This window comes from Xenopus laevis, chromosome 6S, assembly GCF_017654675.1.
Source record: "Xenopus laevis strain J_2021 chromosome 6S, Xenopus_laevis_v10.1, whole genome shotgun sequence".
NCBI classification, from domain to species: domain Eukaryota; kingdom Metazoa; phylum Chordata; class Amphibia; order Anura; family Pipidae; genus Xenopus; species Xenopus laevis.
Genome location: NC_054382.1, coordinates 54,112,313 through 54,136,940, shown reverse-complemented (window position 1 = coordinate 54,136,940; position 24,628 = coordinate 54,112,313). Strand labels below are relative to the sequence as shown.

Genomic DNA, 24,628 nt, shown 5'->3' with positions numbered 1-24,628 from the left:
TCGTATGGTCGATGTGGAGGAAGGAATTCTGCGGACTTCTTACAGAATACATCAGAGAATTCCCTGTAAAAGGAGGGTAGAGTCTTCAGATCAGACATAGAGATATTTACCCTCTGGAGGGGTTCAGCAGGAAGACAGTGCTGCTGGCAAAATGGGCTCCAACGGGAAATCTGTCCTGCGGACCAATCAATGGTGGGATTATGCAGGTGCAGCCAAGGGAGACCCAAAACGTCAGGAACGGATGGGCAGGAAATTAGGAACGATAGTCTTTCTTTATGCAGCGTCCCAACCTGCACAGGCAATTCCCCAGTCGTTGTAGAGATAAATTCAGCCTCCAAGGGTCTGTCGTCAATGGCAGTGACACGAAGAGGAGTGGACAATGGGAATAAGGGAACCTCCATGTGTTTGGCAAAAAGAGCGTCCATGAAGTTCCCAGCAGCTCCAGAGTCAATGAAAGCTGAGCCGACAATGGTCTTAGTGGCTAGACGAATCTGTAAAGGAAGGAGAAACCTGTGAGTGTTCTCTTGAGACTTCGGAGTAGTGCCCCCTACATGAGTTACCCTAGATATACCTCGGGGAACAGAACTCGTGGGCTTCACCGGACAAGAGTTCGCAAAATGAGACTGTCCGCCACAATACAGACATAGGCCAGCCATTCGTCTACGGAGTCTTTCTTGTTCGGAGAGACGAGCCCTTCCAACTTGCATCGGTTCCTCCGGAGGAGAAGTAGAAGCTTGAGTAGCTGGAGTATGCAAGAGAGGTCTCTGGAAGCAGGGTGCCAACAAGGGTTGAAATCTTTTACAACGCTCCCTCTCTACTTAATGCTCTCTGAGACGAGTGTCCACCTTAATGGATAGTGCAATCAGATCTTCCAGCAGATCAGGGAACTCCCTGGAGACAAGATCATCTTTAATGCGAATAGACAAACCTTGATAGAATACGGCCTTATAGGCATCGTCATTCCAGGAAGTCTCAGCCATCAAAGTTCTAAAGTCAATAGCATAGTCACTGACACTGCGGTTCCCCTGCCGGAGTTGCAGAAGACGAGACGGGGCATTAGTGACCTGACCCGGGGCATCAAACACAGTACGAAATGCTTGAAGAAAAGCCTTGGCATCAAAAGTCAGTGGAGAATTCTTCTCCCAAAGAGATGTTGCCCACTCAAGCGGTTTGCCCACCAAACGAGACATCACATAGCCCACCTTGGAATGTTCATTGGGGAAATGCGAGGGTTGAAACTCGAACTGGATCTGGCACTGTGTAGCGAAACCTCTGCAGGCCTGTGGGTCCCCACTGAAGCGAGGGGGAGGCGGAATACGAGGCTCACCAGACGAGAAACCTGTGGTAGACGAGACGACCGCAATGGGCGGATTTACAGCAGCTTGGGAAGCAGGAGGCGCTGGAGGCACTCGAGAGAGAAGGGTATCGAGTGCCTGCCCTATGCGGTACTGCTGGGCTTCATATTCCTCCATGCGGGATGCCAGTCCGCGGAGCGCTCGTCCGACATCAGGCGTAGCTTCCTCAGTAGGATCCATGGCCCAAGTATAATGGCAGGGAGCCGGGAACTCCCTCCAGGGAGGTAGTCAGGATTGAGGAGGAAGCCCTCTTGAGGGAGCAGGGTCGCCGTGTCCAAAGGGTTAATCCAAAGAGTAGTCAGAATCCAGGCAAGAGTTCACGGGCAGGCAGATAACAGCAAAGTCCAAAGTCCAGGCAAAGGGTCAAGATAATAATCAGGAACAAGATTAGCAATAGTAGCTCACAGGGAACCCAGGATACACTTAGGGAAAGTATTCCTATACTTGGGCGCCATTCTGGCGTCTAGGTCGCATTTTTATTTTGAATTTGGCGCCTTTGTGACGTCACCGACGTCCTGACGCTGGCGTCTATGCGCTGGCGTGTTTGCACCGGCGCCGCTACCCACGTGGCGGCCATGGGCGTCACCATTTTGGGAGCGACGTCGGAAGGGATAGACGTGCCGACCGCAGCTCCTGGAACTGCTCCGGGCGGCATTCGTGACACTATAGTTACATAGTTAATTTGGGCTGATAAAAGACTAAATTCTGTCAAGTTTAGCCCCCCCAATTGAAACCCAGCATCCATACATACATACTCAGACACACAGACGTCTCCATACACTCAAATAAACTATATACATTATACAAATATCTATATTAATTGTAGATTTTAGTATCACTATCGCCTTGGATATTGTGCTTGTTCAAGATATCATCCAAGCCCCTCTTAAAAGCATTAACAGAATCAGCCATCACATCATCCAGCAGTGCATTCCACAACCTCACTGCCCTCACTGTGAAGAACCATGAACACTGCTTTATATCACGCTAACTTTCTATAATGCCCTCTTTTTTTCCAGATAGAACAACGCCAACCATGACAATCTACTCTCATAATTAAATTTTTCCATCCCTTAACCAGTTTAGTTGCATGTTTCTACCCTTCAGCTAATTAATATCCTTCTTAAGGACTGGAGTACAAAACTGAAATAAAATTGTTTTCATCCCTTCAGTTTATGCCCTTTTTTATGCAAGGCAGCACTTTATTTGCTTTAGTAGACACAGAATGACACTGCCCGGAAATAGACAACATGTTATTCACAAATACCCCTAGATCCTTCTCCGCAGTGGCGTAACTACTGAGGAAGCAGACCCTGCAGTCACGTGGGGGCCCGGAGGTACAGGGGGCCCAATGGGGCCTGCTTCCTGAGCACTGCCGGATTACCCACACAACAAGTCGCCCTAGGCTAGGGCCCACCCACCTGGTTTTAGGGGCCCGGGATGGAGATCCATGCGGCCCAGCTAATGCTGGTCACGTCGCTGGTGGGGACTGAGCAATATGGAGAGAGAGACTCTGCTGCTGAGTCTAGCTGCTCCATGGCAGTGACATTGCCTGATTTCATCCTGATCCTGATTTCATCCACTTCAAATTCATGCTCTCTTGCTATAACCGAGCTCTATCATTAGCCAAAGAACAATACTTCTCTTATCTAATATCTACTATGTCCTCCAAACCACAGCAGCTGTTTACCACATTTAACTCACTCCTATGCCCCCCTCCACCTCCTCCACCTATTAATGTTACTGCCCAAGACCTTGCTCATTTCTTTAATGAAAAAATCGATCTCATTAGGCTGAGCATACCGTCCGACAACAATCTCAGACCAACGTGCAGTCCACTCACATCTACTTTGCACTCCTTCACCCCTGCAACTCTAGAGGAAGTCAGCAAACTTCTAGCCAGCTCAAAACCCACCACCTGCTCCCTTGACCCCATACCCTCTCGCCTTCTCCACCCAATCTCTGATACACTCTCTCCTGCACTTACCCACCTATTCAATCTTTCACTCTCTACTGGTACCTTTCCATCATTATACAAACAAGCACTAATCACTCCTATCCTCAAAAAACCTTCCCTTGATCCCAGCTCTCCCACTAACTATCGACCGGTCTCCCTTCTTCCATTCGCCTCCAAATTACTAGAAAGGCTTGTTTATAAACGCCTGATCCAGCATCTCACTCACAACTCCCTCCTCGACCCCTTGCAATCTGGCTTCCGCCCATCACACTCGACTGAAACTGCCCTCACCAAAGTAACCAATGATCTTCTATTGGCAAAGTCTAAAGGTCATTATTCCATTCTAATTCTACTAGATCTCTCTGCAGCCTTTGACACAGTTGACCACACACTCCTCCTTGACATTCTACACTCAGCTGGCATTCGGGACACTGCTCTTTCATGGTTTACATCTTATCTGTCTGACCGTTCCTTTAAAGTTTCCTTCTCTAACTCTACTTCTACTACTTTCCCACTCTCTGTTGGAGTTCCTCAAGGCTCTGTTCTTGGCCCCCTGCTGTTCTCGCTCTATACAACTTCACTAGGAAAACTCATTCAGTCATTTGGACTTCAGTATCACCTTTATGCTGATGACACCCAACTCTACTTGTCTACTCCTGATCTTTCTAATTCTGTCCTTTCCCAAGTCACAGACTGTCTTTCTGCTGTCTCCTCCTGGATGTCACAGCGCCACCTGAAACTGAACCTTTCTAAAACAGAACTCATCATATTTCCTCCAAGATCTTCCCCTGTCCCTCAGATATCACTCACCGTAAACAACACCACCTTTCATTCCACCACACAGGCACGCTGCCTAGGAGTTATCTTAGACTCTCATCTGTCTTTTTCACCACACATTCAAACACTTGCAAAATCTTGCCGTATTCAACTGCGCAACATTGCTCGAATACGACCCTATCTCAGTTCAGAATCAACTAAAACACTGATTCAGTCTCTCATCATCTCCCGCCTTGATTACTGCAACTTACTCCTCACAGGTATTCCAACAAGTCACCTTTCACAACTCCAATCTGTTCTAAACGCGGCCGCTAGACTCATTCATCTAGCTCGCCGCTCAACATCAGCTGCTCCCATTTGTATGTCCCTTCACTGGCTCCCAATCTCTTCTAGAATCAAATTCAAATTACTTACACTCACATTCAAGGCCCTTAATAATGAAACCCCTCCCTATATTTCATCTCTAATCTCCAAATACACTCCTTCACAAAACCTACGCTCTGCTTCTGATCTTCGCCTCACTTCTCCTCTGGTCACTTCTGCCCATTCTCGTCTACAAGACTTCTCTCGGGCTTCTGCTTTTCTCTGGAACTCTCTGCCACAAGCTGTCAGACTTTCTCCTTCCTTCCAAACTTTCAAGCGCTCCTTAAAGACCCATCTGTTTAAAGAGGCCTATTCGTTGTACCTTAATTAATCATTGCTGTATCAAAAATGACAAAGTGTTTATATAATCCTAATGTCTCAATTGTACCCTAACCTTTTAGTTTGTAAACCCCATTGTACTCTGTAATCCTTGTCTGTTAGCCACCATTTATTCCCTGTTTGCTATAACTGCAGTAAAGCACTGCGTATCTTGACAGCGCTATATAAATAAATGATGATGATGATAAATGATGATGATTGCCTGCCCCCTCCCTCCGCAGCTTTGCTGGGCTGGCTGGACTGTGCACTGAATAAAGTTGGAGATGTCACGGCTCCTCACAGCCACATGACTCGTCTCAGGGAGAGAGATAACTGCCTGCTGCTCTGCATCGTAATTCATCAGGTCAGCATGTGAGGTCCTGGGAAGAGCTACTGCTCAGTAGGCATATAGGGGTGGGAGGTTAAGGCTATAGACAGGAGAAGGGAGCTGGGGAGAGGGATCGCTGACACTTTTTATTGCTGCGCAGGTACCAGCCACAATCTGGACTGTTGGGGGGGGGGTTTGGGGAGTTCTAGTTCAGCGAGTGCTTTGTTTTTGTTTTTCCTCAGTACATAGTAACCTAAAATCTGCCACATGTTTTTGATCTATGTTTCAGGATTCTATCAGGATAGACCAGAAGTGCCCATTAATCCCACACATTCCAACATGCTGATAAAGGGGCAGACTATTTTTATATCTGTATCAGCTCAATAAAATGATCAAACATGCACAAACCATCAAACTAACTTTGTGTTATCCTGCTTGAATTCTGGGGGTATTGATACATGAAATAATCCCTGTGCCATCCTACTATGAGTTCTGGAGTATTTATACTTGAAATAATTTCTGTGCCATCCTGCTATGAGTTCTGGGGGTATTTATACATAGAATTGCTACTGTGCTATCTTGATCTGAATTCTGGGGGTATTTATACATTAAATAATCCCTGTGCCATCCTACTATGAGTTCTGGAGTATTTATACATGAAATATTTCCTGTGCCATCCTGCTATGAGTTCTGGGGGTATTTATACACAGAATTGCTACTGTGCTATCTTGATCTGAATTCTGGGGGTATTTATACATGAAATAATCCCTGTGCCATCCTACTATGAGTTCTGGAGTATTTATACTTGAAATAATTCCTGTGCCATCCTGCTATGAGTTCTGGGGGTATTTATACATAGAATTGCTACTGTGCTATCTTGATCTGAATTCTGGGGGTATTTATACATGAAATAATCCCTGTGCCATCCTGCTATGAGTTCTGGGGTATTTATACATAGAATTGCTACTGTGCTATCTTGATCTGAATTCTCGGGGTATGATAAAAATGAATCAGTTATTTTTGCCATGGTTATAAACAATTTCAGAGACAAGTACATTTTTAAAGACTTCCCAAATCTTTACCTAATATACAGCTGTTAAGTAGAATACCTCCTCCTTCCTACTGAACTCAAAAAAGAGTCAGCAGGATACAACTCACTACTCACATTATCCAGGCTATCCTTAGCTGAACTATTATCTATAGCTTTGTAAGCAGATGTAGTGTTTCCATTCCAAAATAACAGCAGGTCCTATACTTCATAAATCTGACACTTAGCAATCAATATAAGATAGAAATAATTTATATTTGTAGTTGCCTCTATTCTGTAACAGAGTTTAAATGCAAATTTCTTATATTTTGTAGACTTGTTTATGTGGAGTATTTACGTTATGGAAATGTTTATATTATTCTGTTTGCCTAAAACCAGGATTAAAAAAAAAAAATTCTCCAAAAAAAATTATTTATCTGTTTTGTCATTCCTGATTTATCTTCTATATACCATCACCTCCAAACCAGGCAGTAGTGCCAGGGTTCCAACCGCAGCCAACATCAATCGATTCAGTGCATATGTGGCAAAAAAATTAGATGCACACAACACCCCAAATGCTGGAAATGGTAGCAACAACTGTGTCCAAACTGCAAATTCTGCCATTTTAATGCTTTGCCTGCAATTACAGAAGGTACATTTCCCCTTGGCACCTGCAGTAACACTGGAATTATGCATTGTGGGTAATAGACATCACAATTGTGCTTGAAATTGCACTTTGCATACAGTGGTATGGTAAGTAAATAACCCATGTAGGAGAATATTTTTCAAAAACGTAACTGTCAGTTCACCACAAATTACTAATTTGTATACAAATGCAAAAAACTGTGGAGTTCTGTGAGGAATTCTGTAGTAAATTATCTGTTCATACTACAAAATAGTATTAATATGTCCTACAGTGTGAAAAGGTCTTTACAGCTATCATCTTTCCCTCTATTTTTACTTCATATCACAATAAATAGAAATGGTCTGTGTTCAAACATATTGTATCTATAAATAAGATTGTGCTTTAAGGTGATAATCAGTCATGATAGGCAACCTGTTTTGCTTCCATTTCAGATGGATACAAATTGTGTTTGGTGTTTGCATTTCCCAGGAATAAGGAACTATTATATAATGAATAAAGAGCAGCATGGTACCCAGATGGTCAAAACAGGAGTTAGGATTTTCAGATACTGTAGGAAGGCAGGGCTGCTGTGGTGTAACACATGCAAAATGGAAGGCAACTGAATTGTATTTGTGAGGAAGGTGACCCACAATTTCACATGTGCAATGGGTTACCCACAAATTTCAGCCAGGGGGCCAGACTGGGTAACCAGGCCCTCCTTTTCACCCAAACATTTAGCCTAAACAATGCAATGTCTTTATGAGAACAGAGAAAAAAGAGAGGGAGGGATAGATGAGAGTATGTGAATAAAAGAGCCTAAAAGAATAAAGAATGTGAGTGAAGAGAGGAGGAAAAATTTTTTCCCCTGTGGTGTATAGTTTTTTGTTGCCCCCCCCCTGCCCCGGTCTGACACAGATCTTAAGAGAAGTTGGACAGAGGCATTGCTACAGAAGCTATGGGACTATAAAGCAGGAGTAAAAAAAATTATAAATGGCGTTAAAAGAGAAAAGTCTAAGCAATTTTAGTAAAAAGAAATTAGTTTAATACAATTTTTGCATGAATTGGGCAATCTGTACATTTACAGATTGCTTATGCAAATGTTATTTTTCTTTACCTGAATACATTGAAACTTACACCATAACAAAGGTTGCATGAAAATAAAGGACTTTGCTTAATCATTTTGTTTTTATCACAAAAAAAATATTTGGGGCCAAATTGAAATCAGTGAGAAAAAGTGATCTCATGGTTTATCACATGAAAACTCATGTTGGATGAGATTCGATTCAAGAAGAAAAACCTTTTCTCCAAATTTAGTTCCAGTTTTTTCCCTATAGACCTTAATAGAGTTTTTACATGTTTTTACATCTAATTGAATTGTATCTAAAATTAAATCCTGTCCATGATAAAAAACACAAAAAATCAAAATATTTGTAATGCTTTTAGGCTGATTTATTATTTTTTTAATTTGAGTTTTTTCTAAACTTGATCATGGAACAACCAATGTTTTCATGGTTGCTAACATTATTACAAAGGTATTTGATTTGGAAAATCTTGATCATATTAGGTTGTGGAAACAAAAACAAAAAATGCATTATTTCAATCATTTACAGTATGGTTTTTAAAATATCACCGTATAATAATCTTAAAAAATAAATTATCTTAAAGGTTAAATACACCTTCCTTTGACTTTTACGGAAACTCACCAGGTTTCATTTGATTTATTTGATTTTTCATGATTTATTTTGACGGTAGATATTGAATATTTGAGTTCTTAAAACTAGAATTCAAATGACATCGGGAATTTTAATATCTTTGTCCCTTAATATAGCTGTAGTTTTTCATTTCTACCATTCATAAAATACACAAGGATCAAACAACTAAGCAATATATACAGTAACTTTGATGACTTTTTAGATTCAACTCCATGAGAAACACAGGATTCCTACAATAAATCAATTCCAAATATCCCCATAGACTTCTATTGAGTTTTCATGCAATAAATCCTAAGATATGTTTTTGGAGATGAATGTGGCCTTATGGGTCAGTTCGCGGAGGAAAACATATTTCATGGTACACACCATGGGAAAACACATCTGAAGTCTGTGGATGAACCTGAAATTTAATTATTTGAATTAAACAACTTGACCCATAATTACATCTCTATAGGGTTTTCTGGGGCTACATGTCCATGTGATTAAAGCAGGCGAGTATTTGGTGTGCAAATTTAACATAAAAAATAAATAACCCGTGTATTACTCTTTACATAGGTAATGGACGACAGGTTCCACAAAAGCCCCCAAGAGGCACCCCACGAAGTCCACCTGCTTTAGTGATTCCCTCACCCCCACCTTACCCACCTTCTGATTATGGTAATCTGGACACGCCTGACATTGAAAATGGAGTAGTTGTAACAGAACTTCCCAAGTTTGTGCCTGTACCTGCAAAACGTAGGTTTAAAGTCAAACCATATCTACTCCTATCAGTTCCACTTTCACTTTCATATCAGCTACCTTTCCACTATGGTCTGTTTGACCATTTATCTATCCCTCACACAGTTCATACTGGGGTTATTAAAAGATCACTATTATATATATATTGTAGATAACACAGTGGCATCTATGAACACTTACCACAAGAATTGAAGTGATCTTTAAATGACCTCTTTAATGACAAACCTTATTTTTGGGCACTTTAATTTCTTTTCTTTACAGTTTAACCCTTTATGCTCTTTTAAGTGGGGTTAATTTTCTTTATTTAATTTTGCTTCCTTTCTTAAAATCAGAATTGTTTATTTCTCCATGTATACTTTTGTTCTCTTGAAATGAAACATTATGGGGCAGATTTACAAAATTCGAGTGAATAATTCGAATGTAAAAAACGTCGAATTTCGAAGTATTTTTTGGGTACTTCGACCATCGAATTGGTTAAATTCGTTCGAATTCGAACGATTCGAGCGATTCGAAGTAAAAATCGTTCGACTATTCGACCATTCGATAATCGAAGTACTGTCTCTTTAAAAAAATACTTCGACCACCTACTTCGGTAGATAAAACCTACCGAAGTCAATGTTAGCCTATGGGGAAGGTCCCCATAGGCTTGCCTGTGATTTTTTGATCGAAGGATTTTCCTTCGATCGTTGGATTCAAATCCTTCGAATCGTTCGATTCGAAGGATTTAATCCTTCGATCGATCGATCGCAGGATTTGCGCAAAATCGTTCGACTTCGATATTCGAAGTCGAACGATTTTAGTTCCCAGTCGAATATCGAGGGTTAATTAACCCTCGATATTCGACTATTGATGAATCGGCCCCTATGTATTACTTATTACCTGAAGGAATGTGGTACAATGGCAAATGTGTACATATTCATGTTACAAATGGGATCAATGATTTGGTATGCCTGGGACATGGAGTTTTCCCTATTCTGAAGCTCCATACCTAAAACACACTTAAAAAACATTTAAATGGCATTAGCAATGGATGTTTAACATTAGGCTCAAGCTATGATCTGTGTAAAAAGAGAATTGTTTAAAAATTACACACTGATTAAACAGTGAACTATGTGAAATGGCTTTGCCAGTTTTGGATCTTTCTGGTTGATGGGCCTGTAAAAGTAGTTTCTGCAAATGAATGTGTGAATGACAATACAAAATTATAGTATAGAAGCACAGAGTAGTATTGACTGTTTTCCTGTAGCAGTAAGAAGATTCCCAGAGCGATCCAAGCCCCTTTTCCAGTGGCATAACTAGACTGCACTGTCATTGCTCCTTTTAAGAAGTGCTTGAAGATGTTGTAATCTTCTGGAGCAAACATAACAACTTTTTCTGTAAGATGTTTTATTACATCACTGTGCACTGGCGGAAGAGGTCGCTAAACAGTTTCCGGGTTCACAAAAGCTATATTAAATAAGCGTAAAGGAAAATGTGTTTGCACAAAAGCAGAACTTTTCACATTGCGAATATTTTTGCAGATGTTCTTGGGAAATGAAACACATACCACTGTTATCTTTTTTTGTTGAAAGGGGTGTCAATTATTATGCAGGCTGAGAGGGGTTCCCAAACTTTTTCACATGACTGTATACTATAAGCCTTAGTATGAAAAAACTTTTTTTTATGGAAAGAGTACAGAAATCTTGCCAGCCATATAGAGAAGCCGACAGGCTATCTGAAGCTCATGGGTGAAATATAGCAGGTATTTTCTAAGTTGTGCTGATTTATATAGCACTAGCTAAAGAGTGCATGAGGCTTAGACATCTGTATGTTATTCTTGTAACAATGGCTATTCTGGCTTTAGGATAAGAACAACATGTACTGTTACTATAGCCACAATCCTGTGATTGTTGTGGAAAGCCACAGGACAAAACATCTTATGATATCCTTTCTCTCTGTTAGATTTTCTTTCCAGTTGCTAAGACTGAATTTTGCAGCAGTTCATGTTGCACCCAGCTTCATTGTGCTTCTTGCTTAAGATATATAACACAGTTCTGACCATCTCTTCCTTTCTTGCATGTCTGTGTGAGATTGATCCGTTTGTTTGATTTTGATTGCATAGGGTTTTTGCCTGGGTGGTAGTGCTGGCCTGATCTGACCTTTCCAGTTAAGCTCACTCATGTCTCTTTTTCTGTTCTCTTTAGTTTATTGCTGTGCATCATTAGGGATGTAGCGAACTGTTCGCCCGCGAACTAGTTCGCGCGAACTTCGGCCGTTCGCGTCTGCCGAATGTTCGCGAACGTTTGGGAACGTTCGCATTTTGAGTTCGCGTTCGATCGTTCGACCATTCGACCATTCGAATTCCTTCGACCGCTAAAAATCGAACGATTTCCATTCGTTCGAACGATTGTAAGCATTCGATCGAATGAAAATCATTCGATCGAATGGCTTCGATCGTTCGATTCGAATGAAAATCCTTCGATCGAACGATTAAAATCCTTCGATCGTTCGAATCGAACGATTTTAGCGGGTGTTCGAAGTTCGCGAACTGTTCGCGAACGTTCGCATTTTTTGCCGGTGTTCGCGAACGGCGTTCGCGAACACCAAATCGGCAGTTCGCTAGATCCCTATGCATCATTCCCTTCACATGACAAGAACTTCTGAACAGACTATTCCCATGTGATAGTTACATTTCAGAAGATTCACCTAATCTCCACTTTCTTCTATTTCCATCCTTTTGTTTCTGTCTCTCTGACTTTTTTCTCATTTAACTGCATTTTCTTAATGTCCAGGGAATTCTTTCAAACTCACAGTAGTGCAATCACTACTATGTTTTATGTTGTTTGACCGCGTTATTTGTTTCAACCAATATATCTGAAAACAAGACAGCTTCTGTGATTTTATATATATATATATATATATATATATATATTTACAGTATAAATACTTTTTTTTGGATGCTGCAATTGGATTGCATTTTTACATTTAGGAAAAAAAACATTATTGTTTTTTAAGCACATACATACAGGTAGTATACCGTTGTGAATACTAATATGAGTGCTTGTTTGATTTATCAACAAAAGTAACTTTGTTACTAATAAATATACTTGCACACAGAAATGAAATGTTGATTTGGAAATCCGCATTCCTGCTTGATTGAATGTTTATTGCAACAACTAGAATACTGATTTACTGATACATTTATATGAAACAACAGCCCAGACTTTAGCACCAGTTTTCCCACCAGTATTGAAAATAAATACAGTAAGGGGCCGATTCACTAACTTTGAGTGATGGATTCAAAGTAAAAAAACTTTGAATTTTTGTGCTCCTCGACTATCGAATTGGCGTAAATTCGCCTGAGTAGAATAATTCGAATAGATCGAGCGCAAAAACGCTGCAACTATTCGCCATTCGATAGTCGAAGTACTGGATCGAGCGCAAAAACGATGGGACTATTCGCCCATTCGATAGTCGAAGTACTGTCTCTTTTAAAAATACTTCGACTGCCTACTTCGCCACCTAAAACCTACCGAATTGCTTTAAAAGCCTATGGGAAAGTCCCATAGGCTTGTTTTCCAAGTTTTTGATCGAATAAAAAGGCATTCAATCGAATGAAAAACCTTCGAGCGAATATTCGATCAAGCGCCTATTCGCCTGGCGAATAGTCGCCAATTCGACTATTCGCGAGCACGTAAATTCGCCCGAATTGCCTATTCGATTCTATTCGATTCTATTCCCCAGTCGAATTTCGAGGGATTTAACCCCTCGAAATTTGACCCTTGATGAATTTGCCCCCAAGTGTACAAATGTCCATCCAGTCCTTGCCAAAGTTATTGGACTCCCAAGCAGTATCAGACTTAGGACCCAGGGCCCATCGGGGCTGTCATCTCAGGAGCCCCCACATATCCCCAGACCCTGCCTCTGTCTTAGGGCCCCTGCACACGTTGGTACCACATGTCCCAGTACCTTGTTCTTTTCCGTTGGAGCTCCGATTGGGGGAGGTAAGGGAGAATGGCAGTAGTGGGAAGTGGGTCTGGGTCGGCCAGACCCACCACCCACTGGTTCCCTGCCCAGGTAATCCTTCAGACCAGTAATATAGATAATACATTTCAGCGCTAAGGGATTTAAGCAACAAAACAAATAATTTTCTATATCATAGTGCCTTTAAGCAATACAGTAGTATTGTACAGTAGTATACTTTTTTGAGAAGTGCTAGCCGAAACGTTAGCAGTTTTTTTGCTGAATAAACACAATTTTCTTTTTGCATAAGACATGTGAGTGTATGGCTATTTTCGGACAGCTATTCCATTACTTGCATATTGCACCCAGGCACATTATACCTCTTGACATGCTGTGCCGGCTTTCAGCAGCTATATATATATATATATATATATATATATATATATATTAGTTCAAATTGGACTAGCACTCCTGCTGTTTTTCTTTTCAAATGGTTTTATTCAAACATCACTCGTGTTTGAATAAAACCATTTGAAAAACAGTTGGAGTGATAGTCCAATTTGAACTTTGTATACTAAGCTTTGACCAAGCATCTGCCATTGAACAGCATATGAGTGCAGGTACTTTACAAATCATTATTATTAATTAGTTATAGTTATATATAGTTAATGTGAAATGATGGCACTCACAGGATTTTAAGCAAAAAGCCTGCAGAATGTGTAAAAAAAAAGAAAAAAGGTTTATTCATCCAATGTTTCAGTCCCACACAGGATAGAGCCCGTCCACCTTGATGACATCATAATCATAAGAAACACACCTGTGAGAATAAAATGGCCCTCTGGTTATAACAACGGGCTTCTGTATGTTTCAATCCCTGATTAGGCCAACTCCTCTGGACCTGCCTACACTCATCATGTGGACATGGGATGGCATGTTAGTAGGGTCACGGGTTACCCTGTATCAATATTCAATACAGTGGAGGTGGATGAGTTACCGTCACACATCAGACTAAGGCAACATGCACAAAAGCCTACCTTGTGCATCGGGAGGCATTATATACCACTTTCTGCCTAGTGAACAGGCAAGCCTGTATATACTAGTGTGGTGTACACTAGTGGAGTGCTGAGAAACTGGTGCAAACTACCAGCCAGCACTTGCCAGCAGAGGCATCAGGTCATAGGGGACTCAGAGAGAGCAACAGCAAGTTACACCTCAGTGCAGTGTGTTTCTGAGTTATTCTTTCAATCTGTGCATAGTGATGTGAACCCAAAAATATTTTTGCCTAATAAGTGAAAACATACTAGCAACTTTGCAAATTCTCTATGGTGTTTAAGTTATTTGGATATGTATTGCTATTGAAAGCAGTACTGTATTTGCTTTCTATTCTCTGCCCTGTTGGCTCAGACTGTTGAAACAATGCAAACTGATTAGCAGTCCTGTATTTCCTAAGGAACTCAGAGTTTTGCAACATTGTTTAAAAAGTAACAACCAGGAGTTAAGCAAATGCTGAACTGTAACTCACAAATGTGGTTATAGTGTGCAAGTGTGACTGGGTACCAGGGCTGGAACTAGGGGTACGCAGAAGAGGCACTTGCCTAGGGGGCGACGATAGGGGGATGATGGGCAGGTACCTGTTTAAAGGGGTTGTTCACCTTCCAAATCTTTTTTCAGTTCAGTTGTTTTCAGATTATTCCACAGAAATAAAGACTTTTTTCAATTTCTTTCCATTATATATTCTTTACTGTTTTTCCAAAATCCAAGTTTAAAGTTGAATGTTCGTGCCTCTGGTGTTTGAGTCTGTGCAGACTCTAAACTGTTACAATTTTGCAACATTTAGTTGATAAATTTCTCAGCAGCATCTCTGGAGTATTAGCAAAAATTGTATTAATTCTAACAGCTGCCTGTAATGAAACTCAGGGATTCTGCTCAGCAGGGACAAAGATAAGAAATGTATCAACTAAGGGGCAGATTTACAAAGCTCGAGTGAAGGATTCGAATTAAAAAAACTTCGAATTTCGAAGTGTTTTTTGGGCCACTTCGACCATCGAATGGGCTACTTCGACCTTCGACTACTACTTCGACTTCGAATCGAACGATTTGAACTAAAAATCGTTCGACTATTCGACCATTCGATAATCGAAGTACTGTCTCTTTAAGAAAAACTTCGACCCCCCTACTTCGGCAGCTAAAAGCTACCGAAGTCAATGTTAGCCTATGGGGAAGGTCCCCATAGGCTTGCCTGCGTTTTTTTGATCGAAGGATATTCCTTCGATCGTTGTATTAAAATCCTTCGAATCGTTCGATCGTAGGATTAGCGCTAAATCGTTCGACTTCGATATTCGAAGTCGAACGATTTTAGTTCCTAGTCGAATATCGAGGGTTAATTAACCCTCGATATTCGACCCTTAGTAAATCTGCCCCCAAATGTATCCATTTAGAACAGTTTACAGGATCGGTGACCCCCCCCCCCCCCCAGAGCTGCTTCAGGAGAGAAATGACACTTTACACACCAATATTAGAAAAAACGTCACACATAAAAAATAGAAAGTCATTGGAAAAAGTTGTTATTTCTGGTGATCTATCTGAAACCAACTAGTTGATTGAAGGTGAACAACCCCTTTAAGGAGTAAATGTAGAAGCTCTAAGAATCATCCTATGTGGCTTAATACAGAAGTAAAGAAGTTAATAGGAAAGAAGAAAAAGGCATTTAAAAACTACAAATCTGTTGGGACAGAAGCTGCATTTAATGAATATAAACACTGTAATAAATGTTGTAAATCAGCAAATCCGGAAGGCAAAGAAAGGAAATGAAGAGTTAATTGCGATGGAGGTGAAAACTAACCCTAAAAAGTTTTTTAAATATATTAATAGTAAAAAGATGCATGTTGAGAGTGTTGCTCCATTAAATAACGGTACCAGTATGGTTGTAACAGATACAGAAAAGGCAAATGTGCTAAATCAGTTCTTTTTATCAGTGTATACAATAGAGGAGTCTGAGTTCCCAGGCTCACTTTATAGCTGCACTAATGGCTCAGCTCAATCTAGTCAGTGGCTGACTCAGGATATGATTCATAAAGCTTTAATAAAAATTAATGTAAACAAGGTTCCAGGGCCTGATGGCATACACCCAAGGGTTCTAAGAGAGCTTAGTTCAGTTTTAGACCAGCCCCTATTTCTGATTTTCTCAGATTCACTTTCATCTGTTATGGTGCCTATGGATTGGAGAAAAGATGATGTTATTCCAATACTTAAAAAGGGATTACGATCTCAGCCTGGCAATTATAGGCCAGTAAATTTGACATCTGTGGTGGGCAAATTATTTGAAGGCTTGTTAAGGGATCACATTCAAAATTTGTCCTAGTGAATGGCATTATCATTGACAGCAATCAGCATGGCTTTATGAAGGATCGGTCATGTCAGACGATGAGGTAAGTCAGATGCTGGACAGTAGGGGGGGCAGTAGATGTGATCTATTTGGATTTTGCCAAAGCGTTTGATACCGTGCCCCACGAACAAATGCTTTCTAAACTAAGGTCTGTTGGGCTTAATGAAGTCGTTTGCACATGTATAGGAAACTGGCTACAGGATCGGGTACAGAGGATGGTTGTTAATGGTACAATCTCTATTTGGAGTAAGGTTCTTAGTGGGGTCCCTCAGGGCTGAGTATTGTGTCCACTTTTATTTAAATTGTTCATTAATGACTTAGGGGAGGGTATTGTAAGTAATGTATCAGTGTTTGCAGATGACACAAAACTATCCAGCCCAATTAATTCCATCCAGGATGTGGCATTCTTGCAACAGGATCTTGACAATCTGGCAATCTGGGAAGCTAAGTGGCAAATGAGATTCAATGTTGATAAATGTAAAGTCCTGCACCTGGGATGTAAGAATATCCAAGCCACTTATACCCTTAATGGGACTGCATTAGGCAAATCCATTATGGAAAAGGACCTTGGAGTCCATGTAGACGATAAACTTGGCTGTAGCAAGCAATGCCAGTCAGCAGCATCAAGGGCAAATAAGTTCTTGAGCTGTATTAAAGGGGCATAGAGTCACGGGAGGAGGGGGTCATTCTTCAACTGTATAGAGCACTTGTAAGGCCCCATCTAGAATATGCCGTACAGTTTTGGTCTCCGTCAGGACATTATTGTATTAGAGAGGGTACAGAGAAGATCAACTAAGCTGGTAAAAGGTATGGAAATCTTAGCTATGAGGAAAGACTGGCCAAATTGGGGATGTTCACGCTGGAGAAGAGGCACTTAAGGGGTGATATGATAACTATGTATAAATATATAAGGGGATCGTATAATAATCTTTCTAATGCTTTATTTACCAGTAGGTCTTTCCAGCTGACACAAGGTCACCCATTCCGATTAGAATAAAAGAGGTTCCGCCTAAATATTCGGAAGGGGTTTTTTACAGTGAGAGCTGTGAAGATGTGGAATTCTCTCCCTGAATCAGTTGTACAGGCTGATACATTAGATAGCTTTAAGAAGGGGTTGGATTGCTTTTTAGCAAATGAGGGAATACAGGGTTATTGGAAATAGCTCATCGTACAAGTTGATCCAGGGACTAGTCTGATTGCAATTAGGGATGTAGCGAACGTCGGAAAAAAAGTTCGCGAACATATTCGCGAACTTGCGTCAAAAATGCGAACGGTTCGCGAACGTCGCGAACCCCATAGACTTCAATGGGAAGGCGAATTTTAAAAGCTAGAAAAGACATTTCTGGCCAGAAAAATGATTTTAAAGTTGTTTAAAGGGTGCAACGACCTGGACAGTGGCATGCCAGAGGGGGATCAAGGGCAAATATGTTTCTAAAAAATCCATTGTTGACACAGCGCTGCGTTTTGTGCTGTAAAGGGCAGAAATCACACTACATTTCTAAACCTGTGTAATAAAATGCTTTAAAACGTCCGGCGTCTACATGCCAATCAAGTCGTGTAAAGGTTACAGCCTGTTCACACGCAAAGATGAAACGCGGCGCTTACTGCAACGCAAAAAAACGCAAAGAGCTTTAATGAATGATACCGTCAAGTGAGCAAATGATAGTTGTTAATTACTAGTTGAGCTTGTCACCTCCAGGATGTTCGTCCTGTTGGTGGCAATATTTCTGTAGTGGTGTGTTTAGCAGTCACCGTGCTTGTGCGCACGTGCACGGTCAGGCAGAGGTAATTCAATGTACAGTGAAGTGAACCAAAAAACACTGATTCTGCAGTGTGGGCCCAGTTTTGGTCTACTTTATTGATCACCTGCGGTGACCATAAAAGATGCGATTTTGCCACTGTTGCAGAACCCTGAAAAATTAGGCATGTGTACTTTCCTGAAAAATTATGTTTTTTTTGTCGCAGCCACTGAACCAGAAGGCCAGAAACAATATGCCATATAAATGCTGAAAATATAAATTTTTTTTTGTCGCAGCCACTGCAGCAGAGGCCAGAAAAAATATGCCATATAAATGCAAACAATATTAATTTTTTTTTGTCGCAGCCACTGCAGCACAGAGGCCAGGAAAAATATGCCATATAAATGCTGAAAATATTAATTTTTTTTTGTCGCAGCCACTGCAGCACAGAGGCCAGGAAAAATATGTCATATAAATGCTGAAAATATTCTTTTTTTTTTGTCGCACCCACTGCAGCACAGAGGCCAGAAAAAATATGCCATATAAATGCTGAAAATATTCATTTTTTTTTGTCACAGCCACTGAAGCACAGAGGCCAGAAAAAATATGCCATATAAATGCTGAAAATAGTCATTTATTTTTGTCGCAGCCACTGAAGCACAGAGGCCAGAAACAATATGCCATATAAATGCTAAAAATATTCATTTTTTTTTGTCACAGCCGCTGAAGCACAGAGGCCAGAAAAAATATGCCATATAAATGCTGAAAATAGTCATTTATTTTTGTCGGCAGCCACTGAAGCACAGAGGCCAGAAACAATATGCCATATAAATGCTGAAAATATTCATTTTTTTTTGTCACAGCCACTGAAGCACAGAGGCCAGAAAAAATATGCCATATAAATGCTGAAAATATTCATTTTTTTGTCACAGCCACTGAAGCACAGAGGCCAGAAAAAATATGCCATATAAATGCTGAAAATATTCATTTATTTTTGTCGCAGCCACTGAAGCACAGAGGCCAGAAAAACTCAGGATTTACCTGGATTCAAATTAAACCAGTAAGGTTTGCACCCTAGTTTGTAACGGTGGTGGAGGGAGGAGGACGCTAAAGGACAGCTGTGTGTGGAGTCATGAGGCGTGCAGAGAAGGACAGCTGCATGGGGAGTCAGAAACTCAGAACAAGTCTTCCGGCGTGCAGTAACCCTCCGAGATCCACCCCTCATTCATTTTAATAAAGGTCAGGTAATCCACACTTTTGTGACCTAGGCGAGTTCTCTTCTCAGTTACAATCCCTCCTTCTGCACTGAAGGTCCTTTCTGAGAGGACACTTGAGGCGGGGCAAGACAAGAGGTTCATGGCAAATTGTGACAGCTCTGGCCACAGATCAAGCCTGCACACCCAGTAGTCCAGGGGTTCATCGCTCCTCAGAGTGTCGATATCTGCAGTTAATACCAGGTAGTCCGCTACCTGCCGGTTGAGGCGTTCTTTGAGGGTGGATCCAGAAGGGTTCTGGCGCTGCCTTGGACAAAAAAACATTTGCATGTCTGACGTTACAGAGTGGCCAAAGTGCTTTGTCCTTGCAGGTGCGCTCGTGGCAGGATTACTGGCACCTCTGCCCCTGGAATGTTGATGAGTTCCTGAAGTGACATCACCCTTAAAAGCATTGTACAACATGTTTTGCAGGCTGGTTTGTAAATGCAGCATCCTTTCAGACTTGTGGTATGTTGGTAACATTTCTGCCACTTTATGCTTGTACCGAGGGTCTAGTAGAGTCGCGACCCAGTACAGGTCCTTCTCCTTAAGCCTCTTGATACGGGGGTCCTTCAACAGGCATGACAGCATGAAAGACCCCATTCTCACAAGGTTGGATGCAGAGGTATCCATCTCCGCTTCCTCATTATCAAGGACTGCATCATCCACGGTCTCCTCCCCCCAGCCACGTACAAGACCAGGGGTCCCCAAAAGGTCACCACTAGCCCCCTGTGAAGCCTGCTCCTCCTCCACAAAGCCACCTTCCTCCTCTGACTCCACTTCTGACACCTCTCCCTGCGTTGCAGCAGGTGCCTGGGTTCGTTCTGGTGATTCCGACCAGAAATCGTGCGCTTCCTGCTCCTCGTCACGCTGGTCTACAGCCTCATCTGTCACTCGTCGCACGGCACGCTCCAGGAAGAAAGCAAAGGGTATTAGGTTGCTGATGGTGCCTTCGGTGCGACTGACCATATTTGTAACCTCTTCAAAAGGGCGCATGAGCCTGCAGGCATCGCGCATAAGCACCCAGTAACGGGGGAAAAAAATCCCCAGCTCTGCAGATCCAGTCCTACCACCCAGTTCAAACAGGTATTCGTTGACGGCTCTTTGTTGTTGCAGCAGATGTTCCAACATGAGGAGCGTTGAATTCCAGCGAGTCTGGCTGTCGCAAATCAAACGCCTGACTGGCATGTTGTACCGATGCTGAATGTCAGCAAGGCGTGCCATGGCTGTATAGGAACGTCTGAAATGGGCCGACACCTTCCTGGACTGCCTGAGAACGTCCTGGAATCCTGGGTACTTTGAGACAAAACGTTGGACTATTAAATTCAGAACATGTGCCATGCAGGGCACATGTGTTAAATTGCCCAGTCTCAGTGCTGCCAACAGATTGCTTCCATTGTCACACACCACTTTTCCGATCTTCAGTTGGTGTGGGGTCAGCCACCGATCGGCCTGTGACTGCAGAGATGACAGGAGTACAGATCCGGTATGGTTTCTGCTTTCCAGGCACGTCATCCCCAAGACAGCATGACAACGGCGTACCTGGCACGTCGAATAGCCTAGGGGGAGCTGGGGGTGCACAGGTGTGGAGGAGGAGGACCCAGCAGCAGAGGAGGAAGAAGACGAGGTAGAGAGCGAAGGAGGAGTAGAGGTGGTGGCAGAACCGCGTGCAATCCGTGGCGGTGACACCAACTCCACTGTCGTTGTTGAGCCACACATTCCCTGCTTCCCAGCCATTACCAAGTTCACCCAGTGGGCAGTGTAGGTGACATACCTGCCCTGACCATGCTTGGAGGACCATGCGTCAGTAGTCAAGTGACAGAGATGCGGTGACTTGGCTCTGCACATGGTGGTACAGGTGTGGTATTCCCTTTTGCGGAAGGCCTCAGAGTCCACCAGCTGGTATGGTAAAAGCTGGCGGGCTAAGAGTGCAGACAAGCCAGCTGTCAGACGCCGGGCAAGGGGGTGACTCGCAGACATTGTCTTCTTACGCTCAAACATGGCCCTCACAGAAACTTGGCTGGGGGCAGATGACTGGGAATGGGAACTGGTGGTCAAGGTGGAAGGCGGAGTGGAGGGTGGTTCAGACGGGTCAAGGACAGCAGAGGTAGAGCAGTAAGATGCTGGACCAGAAGGAGGGTGGCTTTTAGTTTGCCTGTTGCCTTTGAGGTGTTGGTCCCAAAGTGCTTTGTGCTTGCCGTTCATGTGCCTTCGCATAGAAGTTGTACCTATGTGGCTGTTGGGCTTCCCAAGACTCAGTTTCTGACTGCACTCATTGCAAATTACAACGCTTTTGTCAGAGGCACACACATTAAAAAAAATCCCACACTGCTGACCTTTTTGAAGCTGGCAATCTGGCGGTAACAGTAGAAGTTGGCGGCGTTGGCGGCAATGGCGGGTGCGTTGGCCGGCTGACCACAGGTGCCGATACATGTTGTTGCCCTACTGTTCCCTGCGAGCTGTCCTCCCTGCTTCTTCCAAGTCTTATTCTCCTCCTGCCTCTCTGACTCTCCGTCTCTCCATCTGAACTATCCTCCTCTTGCTCTCTTCTACTGGGCACCCACAAAACATCAATCTCCTCATCATCATTCTCCTCAGATGCATCAATTTCTTCTGACAGCTCACAGAAGGAAGCAGCAGCTGGGACCTCCTCATCACTCATTATGTCCATCTCTGTTGTGTTCTCTGCCAGAATTAAATCTGGTGTAACGTCCTCATCTCCTTCATCTTCTTCTGCCAATAATGGTTGCGCATCACTCAGTTCAAGAAACTCATGTGAAAATAACTCCTCTGACTCCAGTGAAGAAGGGGCGCCGGTGGTGGAGGAAGTGTTACGTGGGGTGGCCATATCAGTGGAGGATGAGGATGTTGTGGTAAAGTTAGAAACGGTAGAGGATGGGGTGTGCTGTTTAAGCCAGTCAACTACCTCTTCAGCATTTTGGGAGTTCAGGGTCATTGCCTTTTTAAAACTGGGCAATTTCCTAGGGCCACAGGATAGCATAGCAGCACGGCCCCTAGTGCCTCTGCGTGGCGGCCTGCCTTTGCCTGGCATTATTTTTAAAACAACAACAACAACTCAGGTGCTGTTTCTGGAGACGGTATTATTATTGATATTTAGACAGAATGTGAACAAGCTCACACAGCTAGTTGGCCGTTGTTTGAAAATGAAGAACACAATGGGCAAACAAATTGAAACAATGCCTGCAAGGTCAACGTATACACTACTACAGCAGTGGATACGGAATATATTATTGCTGCTTGAAAAACGTCACTCAGGTGGTGTTTCTGGAGACGGTATTATTATTGATATTTAGACAGAATGTGAAAAAGCTCACACAGCTAGATGGCCGTTGTTTGAAAATGAAGAACACACTGGGCAAACAAATTGAAACAATGCCTGCAAGGTCAACGTATACACTACTACAGCAGTGGATACGGAATATATTATTGCTGCTTGAAAAACGTCACTCAGGTGGTGTTTCTGGAGACGGTATTATTATTGATATTTAGACAGAATGTGAAAAAGCTCACACAGCTAGATGGCCGTTGTTTGAAGAACACACTGGGCAAATAATGCCTGCAAGTGCACTACTATTGGTGCACTACTATGAAGAACAGCAAACAGCACTGTACACGTTAAAGAACAGTAAGATAAGTAAAATAAAAAAAAAATTATATGTATATTAAAAAAAAAAAAATTCTCGGGTTGGTGCTGCTGAACTACTAGGAGCAGCACAGTAGCACACCAATCCCACTCCCCAACACTGCTAGACTAATAGCACTGGGCTCTTATAGTAGCAACTAGCAAAGTAAAAAACAAAAAAGAAAATAAAAGCAGTCCTTACAAGGACTATTGGGTTATTACAGCAGTCAGCAGATGAGATCAGAAGAGATCAGTGCCCACAGCAGGCAGCTACATACAGAGCACTGCAGTAGAAGGTAGATTACTAGCCAGCAAAGCTACCTAACCTAAAATGTCCCTCAAATCCCTGCAGACTTCTGTCCCTCCAATACAGAGCAGTATCAAGTAGATTACTAGCCAGCAAATTTACTATCAACTGTCCCTCAAATCAGTGAAATCACTAACAGCTCTCTCCCTACACTAGCTCTTCCAAGCACACACAGGCAGAATGAAAAAACGCTGCAGGGCTTCAGTTTATATATGGAAGGGGAGTGGTCCAGGGGGTGTGGGGGTGGTCCAGGAGGGAGAGCTTCCTGATTGGCTGCCATGTATCTGCTGGTCTGGGGTGAGAGGGCAAAAAAAAGCGCCAGGTAAGGCGAACCCAAAATGGCGAACGTCGCGCGACGTTCGCGAACATTCGGCGAGCGCGAACACCCGATGTTCGCGCGAACAAGTTCGCCGGCGAACAGTCCGCGACATCCCTAATTGCAATGCATTACAGTATAATTAGAATAGTTATATTAAAATCGAATCTCTGTTTAAATGGCTAGAATGATGTACAGGTAAAGTAGACAGGTAAAATAAAGCATGTTGCCGGACACAATTTGCAACAATAGGAGCCTTTGATCATGCTCTCCAACAGAGTTTAAAATGCAAAATGTATGTAAAGGGGTTTTAATTGCTTGGAACTTAACTAGAATAATTCAGCATTGTACACCTTTGATCTTATGTTGCCTTACTCATCTGTACACATATTATATTACTCCTTCTATTACTTTATTCAATTGAGTTCCTATTACCATAATTACCCTAGGGAATGACATGCATGTTAGATGGCATGTAGGACACTGGAGAGCTAACACCTTAGTCCTAACCTGGCCCTGTAGTACCTAACCCAGTGCACTCCCTATTTATATACCTGCTCCCACCCCTCTGTGATGTCACAGAAGGGGGTGGGGCACACCAGCATCAATAGATTAGAAGGTCACAAACCCACCTGTGGTCGATGTAAATTGTGCGAAAGTTGTCCCGAACCTGCCTGACCTTGCAACAGTTGTAAACCTTAAAAGGGACCTGCCACCAAGATATAAGAAGCTGCGTAATAAAATTTTAATTCAAATTAAACATGAAACCAAAATTATTTTTTTAACACATACCTGTTCTAAACTTTAAAAGTCTCCGTTGTTAAATCATATATTGTCTGCCCC

At 42.3% G+C, this 24,628-nt stretch overlaps 1 protein-coding gene across 1 annotated transcript in view; it reads left to right on the top strand.

Annotated features, from left to right (window-relative positions):
* LOC108719704 (protein cordon-bleu) overlaps positions 1–24,628 on the top strand; it is a 191,311-nt gene that overhangs the window by 94,639 nt on the left and 72,044 nt on the right. Inside the window, exon 5 of the mRNA XM_041567681.1 lies at positions 9,018–9,197. Within this exon, the coding sequence (XP_041423615.1) occupies positions 9,018–9,197 (180 nt within the window). The remainder of the gene's footprint in view (positions 1–9,017; positions 9,198–24,628) is intronic.